We start from the raw sequence: 16,509 nt of genomic DNA, 5'->3' as shown, positions 1-16,509 counted from the left end.
ATTATTAATGGTAAACCTCGCACTGCCAATATTGAAAATATTCAGCATGGCTCTAAATGTGCTTCACCCAAAGCAGGAAGGTTTTATGCATATTGAGAAGAATTGCCAAGATTAACATTCTTTCCGCCTATATCCACGCATGTGTATCTGTCGTTAAACAGTCTGAAAACAACATAGGCTGCATGTGGGACTCTAGGACTTCATCCTGTCTCCATCCCAGTATCAACCTTTCAAAAGGCTTCTATACAACCTGTCCAGAACATTCTACATCCAGCCGTCTTATTGTTCGAGACACATTCAAACTCCTCCATATCCCATCACCATTATCTTTGACCTTTAACAAACAACATATACATTGTCTCCGCAACGAACACAGTCCCCAGTGACGTTATTCCAGGCAGGAGATTCAAAACTCTAATTTTCCGCCTAATGCGGTGTCGCCGAGGACAGGGAGCAATACGGATTCCGCTGGCATTAAACCTCCTCCCACGATCTTGGCTCAAGTGGCCTGTCATGAATACATTCATGCTACCGTGGGCGGTTGTTGTCGACCGAGTGGGTCAGGTTGCGGACCTAAACCAAGCGTACAAGACCCTTGCCATGGTCAGGTGTTTTTCTTGACAGAGATGCTCCTCAAGGTTCTTGTGATCCTGCATTAGTGAAGTAATCCCATGGCATGAGGTTAGATGGTATGACACTGATAATTACGAGGTACTTCTCGCTTCTGTCCGCCTACAAAGACTGTCAAAGGCTTTGGCTCAGAATTGTAATTGCAGGCTTGTGACATTCTTTGATGTGTAAGTGACACAAGTAAACACAGCAACAGTAAACAAGTAAACATAGTAAGTAAATTACGGTTATAACGGAGCCTAGTGGTTAAAGCGTTGGCTCGTCACGCCGAAGACCCGGGTTCGATTCCCCACATGGGTACAATGTGTGAAGCCCATTTCTGGTGTCCCCCGCCGTGATATTGCTGGAATATTGCTAAAAGCGGCGTAAAACCATATCACTCACACACTCACTATAACGAACCAAAAGGGATAACAAATTTCAGCTCGTCTTAACCGTAGTTCGTCTTCACCGTACTTCGACTGATACATACACCAAGTGGTCTGGAGTTAAAACAGTTCGTATATGTGTCAGTTCGTTATAAACGTGTTCGATATAAAATGAGTTCACTGTATTGCCATACGGATTCCATGGATAGGTTTTCATGTAAATAATTAACATATAAACAAGTCGATAAAACGATGTATAATTAACTAGACTGATAATTAGATAGATCCAATGCATGTTGATGAAGCTCGATTGGTTGATGGTTCCATGGAAACATGATCGACGAATGGATCATATATCGGTAGATAAATATTTAATGTATATGTAAGTATGAATGGACCAATGCATTTGTACATTGATGTCATATGCAGAAGAGGGATGGATAACACGGATGCTTAATAGACAGATAATGGTACAAGGAACTAAATTCGATTCATCTCGCTTGTCTGAACTTCAACAGACAGCGCTTGTCAAACGGAAGTAAAATGCTGTTGATGTTAAGACAATAATCAGCAGGTTCTGGGAAAACATTTTAAAATGAAAACAAACCCCGCAATTTTCCGCCTAAGCTGTCATCAATTTTATCTCAAAATCTCCCGTGATTTTCCTTTCATGCGTTTAGTTTTGCATTGTCCCATGTGAGTCTGTCCTCCCTTTGATGTAAAACCCGTCTCATGAAAAAAACATTGTTGAAAGAAAAATGTCTGCTTTGAAGATGCTCTTTATGGTCTCAGCGATTTAAAAAAAATAATCTATTAATAGTATCGGTGACAGTATTGATGTGTGCCTAAAATAAAACCCAATTACTTGATGATTGAAATCCGCTTGGAGCAATTAGTTGAAAGATAACGTTTGTCCAAGGGGAAATAGCATTCGGTTCAAGTGCTATTCACCACGCGACTAATGTCGTTCGGTGCGACTGATGAGGGTCGTCAAAGCGACGAAGGACGAGGCACTAATTGTTGCCATCGTTTGTTATGGCTACTGTGACCATTATTGATCTTATTTACCAACGTCATCGGAACTACGATTCTGTTTGCCCTTAATAGACACGAAACACAGAGTAGATATCTGCGTTTGGCAGCGTTCTAGAATTCGGAAGATAAATATGCAACCTGCAATCGTCTTTCTTAGAAGGAGGTGTACAATGAACATTGGCCATTAGGCCTTAATGCCACCAATACAGTATAATAGAGGAGTATACATATCCTTCGGTATTGACGATCGACACGTCTTCGTGTCATAGTCGTAAGTGCCATGTTGGTTTAGTCAAATACCATTCATGTTAAGAAAAATGTACTGAACAGAAAACCAGCGAAAAGGTATCCGTATGTACATAAACAAAATGAGAGTTTGTTATCAGTTAGCACTGCACTCTCCTCCGCAGCAGGAGAGAAACGTCTAAAGGATTTGTCTTTTGTTATCTTCTTGTAAACCACAACACACGATCTTGCTTGAAACAAGGGATGTATCGGAAAATAGCCTCTAATTGTGATCCTTGTTTACCAAGAGGACGCGACGCTGGTACGAGAAAAACACTGGCTGAATGTCACGTCTTAAAAGGTTTCTGACATGAAGAAAATGGCCAAGGCTTATTATGGGAACCAAGATGGGTTGGCATTTGCACAATGGTTATCCCATAGCTCTCTGAGAGTGATGGAGAGTTGTCTATGGGCAATGTAACATTCAAGCAGACTAGGTCGTACAGCGAACGCAGGAAATTGTTTAAGATAAGCTGCTTAATACGGAGGCGGTGGGACCGATTGGTCTGCGAAGAACCACTTATTGGATGGGTTGGAATCTCCAAGGTAAATTTAATGAGACGAACTTCGGTTAATTGAACATGCTGGCATTTAAGGATTCCATTATCTCGACAGGGATGCGATCTTAGACTAAGGAAAGATCGGTTAAAGATTATGAATATTCATATCGGTTTACATGAAATAGATGTTTTCCCGTAGGAACAAGGCCATGTCTTACAGAACTAAATATCACCCAACTGACAGTATGATATATAATACATCAGCACAAACGTACAACATGGAACTAAACCGATTGTTTTCAGTAATGGTTACCGTTATCTATCTAAAATATTCAGCTATATGTTGAAAGGTATTTAAACAAATTAATCAAGGTAAGGTCACAACCATTCTAGAAGATTAACTATAAAACATGTTTTTAACATTTTTACCAAATAATATTTATAATTGTTCTTCAAAGATCTTAGATAAAATATTCGATCATGCGGAAACAACTAGGAAAGAGTGAGTGAGTGGGCGTGTGAGTTTAGTTTTACGTCGTTTTTAGCAATATTCTAGCAATATCACGACTGGGGACACTAGAAATGGATTTCACACCTTGTACCCATGTGGGAATCGAACCCGCCTCTCAGCGTGACGAGCAAACACTTTAACCACTGGGCTACCCCACCGCCCGCAATGTGGAAAGAAATCGATGATGAGACAATACCACTGTGAAATATTAAAGGTTGAAATAATCGTGTTTATATTCGGTACGTCTACGCTAACCCAAAATTCCCCAAGTAAACTTCAACATTAGCTGTAATTATTGACTGGCCTCTACGTATCATGTAGTGATCAAATTTCACCTGGTGATATTTAATCTGATGTTCAGTCCTAAAGAAAACATCCGGAGTGTTGAGAATATTTGTTTTCGTCATCCTTTATCAGTGATTTCCGATTTGGAAACAGGTTTGCACTTCGTATTACTTTTATGGAACAATGTTTATATCTTTAAAATATAACACGGGGACAATGTTTTGGTACCGCTTGGCGTGAATAAATTTCTTATTCAACATAGCATAGAATCCTACCACAGGCGAGAACACCGTTATACAGTGTGGTACTAATTCTGAATATTTTCAGGCCCATTGTGCTTAATTCACCTATAAATATGTATAAACATATAAGAGTAAGTCAAGGTTCTCTTTCAACTCGCCGTATGTTTAAACAAAATGAACGATTAAAGTATGGAAACTTCCGTGTGTGCATATATACTAACGGTTTCCGTGAAAAGGTATGTATATTTCAGTTGAATAAAAATATTAATGATCTTGTTTGAAAACATATACAGCGAAACAAATGACCTTTGTTAAATGCTAAAGGCAGTCAGTCAGTTTCTTAAAGATCTCGGCTCCAAAGCAAGAGTAATTTCTCCTCACCGGGAGAAATTTAATAAAAACCATCACTGCAGCTAGAATTTACCCCTTACTGTTACATGTATCGATACCCGCCAGCCGAATAATTTAAGCCATCCTCTTGGAGCCTTGCTATGAGTCTGCTTGTCGATGACAAACAACAGTTTCACAGCAAATGGAACCATTGACATTTACACTGCCAAGACTTCAAGATCTGAAGTTTGCGACAAAGGAGGCATTGAAACTTGAATAATATTCCTGACACGTAGAGGTTTTCCTCAAGCTTATCCGGTGTAATCCGAGAAATACTTCTGACATTTTCAAGGTTTGAGTGCTCATGTTTCTCAATATTTTATGTAAGGGCAGATCTACGCACCGGAAGGCCTGAGACCTCCCGGAAAAATGTGACGTTTATAAAAGTTTTTTTTGCAGTGAATTTCATATCTCGACGCATGCCAAAAGGGTGGTGATGGTCGGTGCATCATTAGATTTAGTCATGACCAAGATTTGGATTTTCTCAGGATCAAATAACCATTATTGAATCCAATGCAGCTTTAACGTCAGGGCATATATGTTTAATGTCATTAGAAACTTAAATATCCTTCAAATACAGAATATGGGGCTTTCAGAGCCGTACATCAACATCAAAATGCAATTTAATGTTACGAGATGTTTAGAAAACTAGTTGAAGATGAAAATTAAATCGCAAGACTGTTTCCAGCATCCACAAACGACCATGCCAATATTTTATTCAAACATGATACGTTTGACAGAGAAGATAATCTTATTACTTCGATAACTTTACTATCCAAAGAGCAATAATGAAGCTAAACGACCAAAAGTGACTTTACATCAATGTTTTGTGACTGTTAAAATGAAACAATCAAGAAGCAGTGGTGATATATTGGTGTATTTGAAAGGGGTTCCACCAGTTGTGTTTTGGACCATTAAGGTTGAAATGTTTCAAAGACATCGTCACTGTTTTCAGCGATAAAAGTTGTATGTTTTTCATCAAATTCAATTTTATCATTCCAAAATGGTTAACACTAAATTTATCTTTTCTGTTTTCCCGCAACAGTCAATTCCACTCTTGGCCTTCACGTTTTTAGACATTTTTGGACAGGTTTGAGTTATTGAACAGTTGCGAGTTTGCGAAAGTACCACGGCGTTCAATATGAGGGAGCGCGACCGTCTGCATGCTGCAGGCGTTCCTGGACGCCGACATAGCGCCACCCTCTGCCTGATATAGGCCTTCATGGTTGCCGACGGAGCACAACGTCTGCTCTGTGTGGGAGACCAATACCGCTCTAGCCCTGTGTTTGAGGTAATTTTTGTTCAGACACGGTGACTTCTCCAGTGGTGAAATGTCAACATTATTTCTGAAAGTGCGGGGGAGGTATCCTCCATTTTTAGTTTTGCTTCTAAATAGACGTCAATTCTCTAATCACACTTGTCGGCGGGGTGACTATTTGGACAGGATGACGTTAATTGTGTTGACATTATGTATTTGGAAAGATATCCTTGAGGTGTGAAAAAAGAAAAGGCTAGAAAGAAATGATCAAACCAACTTTTTTCTCTTTGGTTCTTACGAATCAATTCATGTTTTATTTATCTCCATTTCTTATTCCTGTTAGTCCTAACGTGAAAAAGGAAACGTTATCAACCATCCGTTAGCGATAATAAGGTTACACCATTGCAAACTAGCTCCTGTCCCTCGTGAAAAAAGACGCCTGTCTTCACTCATTTGGGGGATTCAAAAAAAGGTCATTAGTCCAAATTTATAGTGAGCTTTTTATCTGTTGGAACATGACAGTGAAAGAATTCCAAATTACCTTTGTTTTCAGAATGACCAACGGTGGTAGCAGAACTTCTCTAAGGAAGTCTTAATGCCATAATATGCTCGTGTCGCTTGACAGTAATGGAAACATGGTGTGAATTTAGTCCCATGGTAGTGTTAAGACTCGTTTAGGTCTCCTAGGTGGCCTGAGTTGGAAGTGGCAGTCACCCAGGCAGCCCTAATTGGGGTTTACAATGTAATGAAACAAGGAACAGTAAAACTCACCAAGGAGTTCGCGAATCCAGAAGTAATAAAACATTCTTATGATGTGTTTCTCTGATTACAGCGCTTCTGACATGTCATTGTTTTATTTTATTTATTTTAATGTTATTATATCTCGATGGAAATATGTAGTTTGTTTGTTGTTTAAGGCTGCACTCAGCAATATTCCAGCTATATGTGGCGGTCTGTAAATAATCCAGTCTGGACCAAACAATCCAGTGATCAACAGCATACGCATCGACCTACATGTACGCAAGTGGGATACGATGACATGTGTCATCCAATTCAGTCAGCCTGACCACCCGATCCCGTTAGTCGCCTCTTATGACAAGCATGGGTTGTGAAGACCAATTCTTCATGGGTGGAATGTCTTGGAATATTTTCACGATGCATATCATTGCTCAGTTCTTATACCCGCAACACGACGTTGAGAATGGATTAAACATACTGTGAACTAATTATGCATTTTCTTATGACAAATTATTACCTTCACTGCATTCAAACGAGAAAGGACAAACTAAAGTCATAAACGGCAACGTGAACCTATAGTTTCAAAGTATGTCAAGTTAATGGACATTACTAATGGTTCAGAAAATCCATTATTATCACGATAAATTACAAAGTGTGTCCCATAAATCTGATTATGTAAATTAAACATAATGTAAATGTCATTTGATGTCATTTATCCTTTCTGTGAGCCAACATATGGTGTATCATATTTACGAAAGCAATGCGTTAAGCAAAGGAAATTAGCTTCGTTGGTGCAACCAACACCGATAGTCTCTTGGGTCATCAAATCTGAATATGACATTTTGGCATATGTCGGAAGGCTCCTGTTCTCGGAATCATGTTTCCATATGCTATGAGAAGAGCATCATTTGTATTAACGAAAACAATAAAAGACCAATATTAATATTCTTTTTAGGAGAAATCGATAAAAGGGCAATTATTCTCCCACTCCAAACACATTTATATACACCGAGTGGGCGGAGACAATATTGATGTACGAGTCCCGGGTTGCGAGTGTCTAACGCGATGGAACCGTTTCATATATTTATCAGAATGGAATAAAGAAAATGTCTGTGAGGTAAATTTGGCTGTTTGGGACCAAGATTTTTCATTTTAAGATGCTGTAAAATTTCAATTAATGATGTAGTTTAAAGTATTAGCATTACCCTAATGTCACCCTCTTAACCGGTGCATTTTGTGCTCATTTCTTATCCATTTAGTCGAATTGCAGTTTATCTCGAAGAAACAAGCGTCGATTTACATGGTTTCTAATTCTAAAAACAATCAATTCTGAAATCCCGATTTCAAATCGTCGTTTATTTGGAAATATAGTTTCTGCTTATACAATCCGGTTGTGTCGAAGTACTGTTATCTCGAAGTAAAGACGACTGCGCCCTTGCTTGTTTTTTAATTTGAAATTGTAAAACCCCAATTTCTTAAAAGCAGATGTTTTCATGAGATGTGTTAAATGTACATTTTTCTATTCGAATATCGATTCCGAATGTTCAAAAGAATAATTCGAGTAGTTCATTTTGTCATTATCGCTGACGGGTTCATTACATCCTAAAGGTATAATGCATTATATATACCAGGGAAGCCATGAAGCATAACTGATATTCCATCACAAGATACCTGCAATGGTTTTACAGTTGACTGTCTTGAATATGCTCGAATACTTTCTTTTACACGTGTATAGAGCAAACGACCTTTACACGTACAGGCGATAACTTATTAAACTCATTATTAACAAATGACTCACCACATTAAATGAGTTGACACTTGAGCATCGCACCAGTCTTTTGCTAAATAGCAAAGGTCTATCCAAACAGTTTTGAGGCATTTCAACTAAATGAGAGCATTGTTTCTTGAAGACGATAAGAACAATACAGTTGAACATATTGACGAGAGTGTTAGGTGTTATTAAAGGGGATGCGAATAGTGTGATCTTCGATTCTACATGAATAAAACATTTGTTGGCAAAACCAGAATTCAAACGTATTATACAGTCAGTAAAGTAAGAATGGGGATTTGGAATAATGATGCCCTTAAATGTAGATTTATTTGCTGTAGGTTAATTGTGACAGCCACACGGTGGCCCTAACGGGATTAGACCGGTATCCTGTTGAATTTACATCATCAGGGCCATATGTATATACAAACACAGAAGAATGAGAATAAATTGATGTATGTAGTTTTAAGGCACATTTGGTAAATGGCTGTCCCCCGAAAGACAACTTTCTTAACCTTGTCTAACGAATTAATAAGTATCCTTATCATAAACAGTTTTAAGGCACATATGGTAAATGGCTGTCCCCCGAAAGACAATGTTCTTAACCCTGTCTAACGAATTCATAATCGTCGTTATTATTAACAGTTTTAAGGCACATTTGGTAAATGTCTGTCCCAAAAAAGACAACACTGTCAAACGTATTCATAATCATCATGATTGTGAACAGGTGATAATTGTAATATCAATGTGAACATCGATCAATCAAAGACATAGAAAGCTCTAGAAACCTGTTTGTCAAAGTTGATAAAGTTTCAATAAGCCGAATACATAAAAGCTCACCTTTAGCTTGTTTCTCCTGTAATGGTGCCGCAAATGTACCGGCGACCAAAACGACTGCTAACACACAGCTATAGACCTGATGCGCATGCATTTCGTGTGAGTGAGATGCGGAGCTAAACCTGTCACGTCCTTCTCCTGGTGGTAAACGCGGCTTCTGAACAACTGCCCACTCCCTCGGTCTCCAAGCATCGTCAATGACGTCACAGATCGATGCCGACGTCAGCCGTTTTCATTCACTGCTGGAATATCGACATCGCGAAGCAACAGCAAGCCTGAATAACACGGTGCGTGATTGGCGCTCGGGGGACGCTCTCCCAGTCATTGTGTGGTTCTGATTCCTTTCCATTTAATGTACTGCGTATGGTTTGGGTACTCATACAAGCTAAAAGTGTTGGATCAATAAGGGTTTGTTAGTATGCTATATTTAGTTAGCTGTTGTGATGTTAGTATATGGTTCAATGTCACGGCACCATCGTCCATTGGAACTGTCAACACGAACGTGGCAGATGAATACCCGCTGTCGGGTAATATTCCTTGTCAAGCTGTGTGATTTAGTGACACATTGTTTCAATTAAAACCTGACCAATCGGAACCTGGACATTCTGGTCATTCTCAACTCAAGTGACATGAAACATCAAAAGGACACATTCTCGGGATCTTATCAACAAATTAGGGGACATATTGTCAACTGATGTGTTTGTGAGACTTGAGAATCTTCGTCGCTTCACAACGAGGGAGAAGGGTTTTACTCTGCTTCAAGCAATAATCCTGCACTTTGACGGTGGTGTGATTCAGTATGATTTTACGTCGCCTTTAGCAATATTCCAGCAATATCACGATGGGGGGACTCCAGAAATGCGCTTCACACATTGTACCCATGCGAGGAATCGAACCCGGGTCTTCGGCGTGACGAGCGAATGCTTTACCCACAAGGCTACCCCACCGACCGTTAACGGTGGAAGTGGGCTTCACACAAGGAACCCTTCAGGGAATTCGAACCTGGGCCTTCAAGGTGATGAAGTAAACGCTTCAACATCTACACAACCCCACCATCCCATAACCACCACGTGGTCAACTGGTGCTCTTCGGTGTACGTGTAGCGCTTATAATCAGAGACTGCGGTATGTGTTCAGTTGTATTCTATGAGTTGGGCCCTGAAGCCTTAAGTGCCATGAACCATTGGGCCGGTTTCAAAGGGATGATTAAGTTTGCGAGTTTTATATTACACCGCCTTTAGCAATATTCAAGCTAATACCCAAGAACACCGACCGTTGACGGTGGAAGTGGGCTTCACACAAGGAACCCTTCAGGGAATTCGAACCTGGGCCTTCAAGGTGATGAAGTAAACGCTTCAACATCTACACAACCCCACCATCCCATAACCACCACGTGGTCAACTGGTGCTCTTCGGTGTACGTGTAGCGCTTATAATCAGAGACTGCGGTATGTGTTCAGTTGTATTCTATGAGTTGGGCCCTGAAGCCTTAAGTGCCATGAACCATTGGGCCGGTTTCAAAGGGATGATTAAGTTTGCGAGTTTTATATTACACCGCCTTTAGCAATATTCAAGCAGCAATACGGCCAAGAACACCAGCAATTAGCTTCACACATTGTACCCATGTGGGGAATCGACCCCTGGTCTTTGGGGTGACGAGCGAACGCTTTAACCACTAGGCTGCCCCACCGCCCCTTCTGATTAGGTCCAATGAAACATTTGATTGATTTCAAAGTGCTGATGAGAAACTACATGATCGTTACGCCTTCATCCAGTAAGTGCGTTCCATCATGTCTGTTTGGATTAAAGTGAAACGCTGCATTACACAGGTGTAATTATATGTCATCATGAAACAGTAAAAGATAGGGTTGACTTCATGATGTGTGTACCAATATTAAGCTAATCACTTCGCTTGCCTGTCAGTGTGAAAGGTACTATCATCTTCGTCAAAACGGGGCAATTACAGACGAAGTAGAAATCAATACGAAGTATGAGTGGTGGGTGTTGGGTGTGGAAGGTTGTGGGCTTACGAAGACAACGTTCCAATAAATATAACTGTTGTGGATCAATATTGTTTTAAAAATTCCCGTTTCTCAAAAAAAACAAAAAAACCCCCAGAGATGGTGATACATATTTACGGACTTCATATTTTAATCAAGGCAAACATAAAACATGATACAACAACAACAACAACAAAAATAAAAAATCTGGGCTCGGCAAAAGGGGTTAAATGTGTTTATGCTGAAAAATTGATTTGACCCATAAACATGACTGGGTCCCAGAAACAATGGAAAAGCAATGTCCATGGTATGTTCACAAATATGTCAAACACCATAAAATACATATATCCCCATTGGGAAGTCATATTTTGACCTTTATTCCCTTGCAGTACAGATGATAGTACCTCTATTAAACTAATCACTTCGCATGCCTACCAGTGTGAAAGGTACTATTATCTTCATAACAACGAAGAGAAATCAATACGACGCCCATGTTGCCGTTGATTCGGTTAGACGATGCAAAGTATGAGGACGGGTGTGTGTGTGTGTGTGTGTGTGTGTGTGTGTGTGTGTGTGTGTGTGTGTGTGTGTGTGTGTGTGTGTGTGTGTGTGTGTGTGTGTGTGTGTGTGTGTGTGTGTCACGGTTGAGCACGTTTAATTAACAAAACTGTTGTGGATCAATATTTTTGTTTCCAATGTCCGTTTCTCCAAAGCCGGAGTTTGTGATAAATATTAAATTTTTAAAATAAATATGCAAAATTTAGAAAAGAGTCTCCACCCAAAACAGAGTGAGATAATGCTATTCGTCCGTGCTCAAAAGACAACGTTCAAATAAAAAAACAACAACTGTTGTTGAACAATACTTGTTTCCCAAGGTGATAATATAAACGAGCTTTATAGTGTACTCAAGGAAAGCATAAAACAACAACAGCAGGAACAATAGCAACAACAACAACAACAACAACAACAAAACAACATGCCGGCCAAAGGAGGTTAAAGGGTTTGAATGCTAAAAATGGTTTTGTCTAAAAACATCTAAATTAAAATGTCCACAGTAAGTTCACGAGCATGTAATACACCTATCAAATACATCCTCATTTTGGGTGTATGTCATATTTGACCTCCCATCAATCATGGATGTATGCTTTATATCGTCAGTCAGTTTACAATATCCAGAAGTAGTTACTCGTTCTTTTTAATACGATAACATACTGACGTATGGGTTATCCGTGTGTCATTTCCGACCCCCGTCGGTCCCCGTCCCATTCATCTCATCAGTGATATCGCTTTGTCATATCCACTATTCCGTCTTTACAACAAAGTCTCGAGAGAGCAATCCAACCCACGGTGATACCCATCCCTATGTACAACATTTGTCAGTGGCACGGATCGTAGTGCCGGCGGACATGAAACTGACAGTCTCATGTGATGTTTTCCTACGATCTGGCGAAGCGGCTGCATACTGAGAAACCAGTAGCAACCTCAGCTACACAACTGTATCCAATAAGATCGAGTGCTTTGTTTGCTTGTTTGTTTGTTTGTTTGTTGTTTAACGCCGTACTCAGCAATATTCCAGTTATATGGCGGTGGTCTGTAAATAGTTCAGTCTGGACCATACAATCCAGTGATTAGTAGCATGAGCATCGATCTATACAATTGGGATTTGATGACACGTGTCAACCAAGTCAGCGAGTCTGACCGCCCGATCTCGTTAGTCGACAAGCATTGGTTGCTGAAGACCAATTCTAACTCGGATCTTGAGTAGTGCAACTGGCTCTGCAGTGAACTATGATAAACACATTGATGTTTTTGGCAGTGCTGGTTATTTTGTTGACATGAACGATTTTGTAGTTTTATTGCATCACTTTATTTTAACATCATGCACCCAAAAAACTCAGACTGTTACTGAACAACAGACGATATGTCTACGCCTTCCTAATTGAATTTAGGAAGTTGTTTTTCTAATTAATTAATTCCCTCTGACCCTCTTGCGTGTTTGTATGTCCATACAATATGAATCAATCAATCAATAACCAATCAATCAATCAATCAATCGACCAACTAATCAATCAATCAATCAGAAATATTCAGAAATATATCACATTTGATGCTATGGCTTGAAACAAATCCAGCAATTATGCACGAATAAACTTATCATGTCATATTGACAGACATTATGATGGAGAGAAATTTACATAGATTTCCTAATTGCTTTACATTAGGATTTTCAAATAGGGCTGACGTTTCATAAATGTTAGACACAATAATACATATTTCTGGAGGCAGTAAAGTTATTACATTGAAATAAATAATGAAAGTCATCACCGATTTGGGAGGGACATGATGGACAAAATCGTTTATTTGAGGAAATATTTTCCCAGCGATCTATTTAAATAGGTAATTTATGGTCGGCGGTTTTAAATTTGATTCAAATATTTCAGTGCTTTCTTCCTAATTTACGTTCCAGTAAAGAAATATCATAATGAGATTTCATACATTCATAAATGACAGCTTTAGAGGAAGATGTTATGGGGTTGTTCAACAATTAAATAGTCGAGTCTAGACCTGACAATCCAGTGATGGACATCACGCGCATCGATCTAGGAAACTTGGATACAACGACATGCATCAAACAAGCCAGCGTGCCTGACCAGCCGTTACCGTCAGTCCTCTTACGACAAGCATATGTTGCCGAAAACCAGTCGCAACCCCATCTTCACCGGTAGTTGGGAAATTCAAAAAATAAGACCGTGCTTTCCACAAGCAGTGACATTAATTGGATAATGCAACGCACGAACACCGTCCCTATAAATATATTCTAGAATCCGTCTATGTTGGAAATGTTCCGCGTTTGAGACTTCCGTTGACCTTTCAGTGTTTCTAATACGCTAAGATATGTGAAGCCGAGACTACGGAACCCTAGAAGGGACATTGTCGGGTTGTCTCGTTTAGGTTAATTGTGAAACTTTCTACTTGTTTTTGTAAATTTGTGTGTTGTAACTCCGCCGTCAGCAACATTCTAGCTATTTGGCGTCGGTTTGTAAATAATCGAGTCTGTATCAGACAATCCAGTGATCAACAGTATGAACATCGATTTACGCAGCTGGGATAAGATGGCATGTGTCAACCAAGTCAGCGAGCTTGTTCTTTAACGCCACACTCATCAATATTCCAGCTATATGGCTGAGGTCTGTAAATAAGCGAGTCTGTACAAGATAATCCAGTGATCAACAGAATGAACATCGATCTGTGAAATTGGGAACCGATGACATGTGTCAACTAAGTCAGCGAGCCTGACCACCCGATCCCGTTAGTCGCCTCTTACGACAAGCATGGGTTGCTGAAGACCAATTCCAACGGGGTCTCCACGGGTGAGGATATTATCTGTTCCAGACTGACAACAGAGGACTGAAATGACACCGTTAGAACTGGACACCAGACTCGGGTTCAGGTTGACAGCGTGGGGTGTTGCTCACAATGCAATTAATGCATATAACTAATTTGTCTGAGCGTCCCGTCGTCGTAAGCTAGAATACAGCTGCGTTAAACATCTCTTGTGTTTTTTGTTTGATTACAAGGCCGTGGCATAAAAGAGTAATCGGCAACTCGGACAGGTGATCTATCAAGATCTGGGGCAGATCGCCTCCAGGGAATCAGCCTGAATTTCTGTAAAAAGACATTATAGACCACGAGATATTTGTCATCGTCAAATTACAAAATGGCAGGAAGGAATACTATTTAGTTTTGAAGAAAGAAAACAAGCGTGTGCACATCCTTGACATAATGATCTGGCTCAAGGTGAACATCTTACCTTTGGGGTTTGTTGGTACTGATGAGTGCCAATTCGTTGAAACTGTTTTTCATTTTCGTATGGACAGTTTTAGCAGGCTCAAAATTTTGGTTAGCTGGTTGTTTAACGCCACACTCAGCAATATTCCAGCTATATGACTGCGGTCTGTTAATAATCGAGTCTGGACCAGACAACCCAGTGATCAACCGCATAAGCATCAATCTACGCAACTGGGATACGATGACATGTGTCAACCAAGTCAGCGAGCCTCTTACGATAAGCATGGGTTACTGAAGACTAATTCTAACCCAGATTTTCATGGATCTAATGCCAAAGGAGTTGTTTCAAATTTAATCATTATTTGCTTGCTCTTGGCTGAGTCAAATTGGATAAGTTAGTGAGTATGGTTTTACGCCAATATTTAAGCAACAACACGGCTAGTGACATCATGGCCAGAAATGGGCTTCACACATTGTACCCATGTGAGGAACTGAACCTTCCCTTTCGGGCCGACGAGCGAACCAACCACCCGCTAGGCTATTTCGCCTACCCACCCCTAACAACAAATATTGCATTCCCAAACTGATAACACAGAAATTTCAAACAACACAGCCCTGTCCGTTGACTCAGTAAATCTCTTAAAATAGAAATAATTGTACGAGATTCCACATTGCAAAGTGTAATTCATTGTTCAAAAAACCCAAGCGTGCATCACCAGCGCGGCTTATCTTCAAGCAGTTCGTGTTCTTCCGATTCAAGTTTACGACGGTCGGTGTTAAAGTGTCGTGGGTTGGGGGTATATAATTGGAAACAAGACACCATAGAAACGCCAGCATAACGAGATTTGAACGAGTTTTCGCAGCTGATTTCATAGAGAAACGATCCGTTATCGGGCAAGTTCTCTCTCTTTGGAAGCCTTCCTTCCATTCAAATGCAAAGCCCTGTACACAGTGACGTACGTATGTGTCAGTTGTTGGTTTTCAAGGGGGTAAGTTATGTAAGTGGTGTTGTGGGAGTGCTTGGGAGACAGAGGCATCCGACAGCTACATATGTCAATGTCAGGGAACTATAGGTGTACATATAGACAGAGCAATACGTTATCCCCGTCCTACGCAGTTGTCTGGTACATCACTTGATGAACCAGCATTGTTCTAGCGGCTAAATCTGCAGGTGGATCTTAATCAGTTTTCTGTATCGCGTTCCCGTTGGGATTCTGGGTTAGAATTGGTCAAAGCAAGCAATACTGACCCGATTTTATCTTATTATTTGTTGGTTGCTTAACGCCACATGTACACTCAGCAATATTACAGCTATATAAACGCGGTCTGTGAGTGAGTGAGTTTAGTTTTACGCCGCACTCAGCAACATTCCAGCTATATGGCGGTGGTCTGTAAATAATCGAGTCTGGACCAGACAACCCAGTGATCAACAGCATGAGCATCGATCTGTGCAATTGGGAACCGATGACATGTGTCAACCAAGTCAGCGAGCCTGACCACCCGATCCCATTAGTCGCCTCTTACGACAAGCATGGGTTACTGAAGGTTAATTCTAACCCGGACCTTCACGGGTTAACTCGGTCTGTGAATAATCGAGTCTGGACCAGACAATCCAGTGATTGGCACCATGAGCATCGATCTACGCAACTGGGAAAAGATGACATGCATTCGCCACGTCATCGTGGCTGACAACCAGACCCCATTAGTCGCCCTATGTGCCAAGAGTGAAGGTTGCTGAAAACCTATTTTATGCCTGATCTTGACCAATTCTAACCGGGATCATCACGGCCCACGACAAGCATTGGTTGCAGAAGACCAATTCTGACCCGGATCTACATAGGCTACGACAAGCATGGGTTGCAAAAGACCAGTTCT

At 40.4% G+C, this 16,509-nt stretch overlaps 1 protein-coding gene across 1 annotated transcript in view; it reads right to left on the bottom strand.

Moving 5' to 3' along the window:
• The window catches only part of LOC124261884, a 28,171-nt gene extending 19,154 nt beyond the window's left edge, over nt 1-9,017 (bottom strand). The window contains exon 1 of the mRNA XM_046696255.1: nt 8,851-9,017. Within this exon, the coding sequence (XP_046552211.1) occupies nt 8,851-8,941 (91 nt within the window). The 5' untranslated portion in view covers nt 8,942-9,017. The remainder of the gene's footprint in view (nt 1-8,850) is intronic.
• Between the last annotated feature and the right edge of the window lie 7,492 nt (nt 9,018-16,509).

The sequence above is a fragment of the Haliotis rubra genome, unplaced genomic scaffold (assembly GCF_003918875.1).
Source record: "Haliotis rubra isolate DU_JTF1 unplaced genomic scaffold, ASM391887v1 Scf1199, whole genome shotgun sequence".
In the NCBI taxonomy this organism is placed as follows: Eukaryota; Metazoa; Mollusca; class Gastropoda; order Lepetellida; family Haliotidae; genus Haliotis; species Haliotis rubra.
This window is presented reverse-complemented; position numbering and strand designations above follow the sequence as displayed.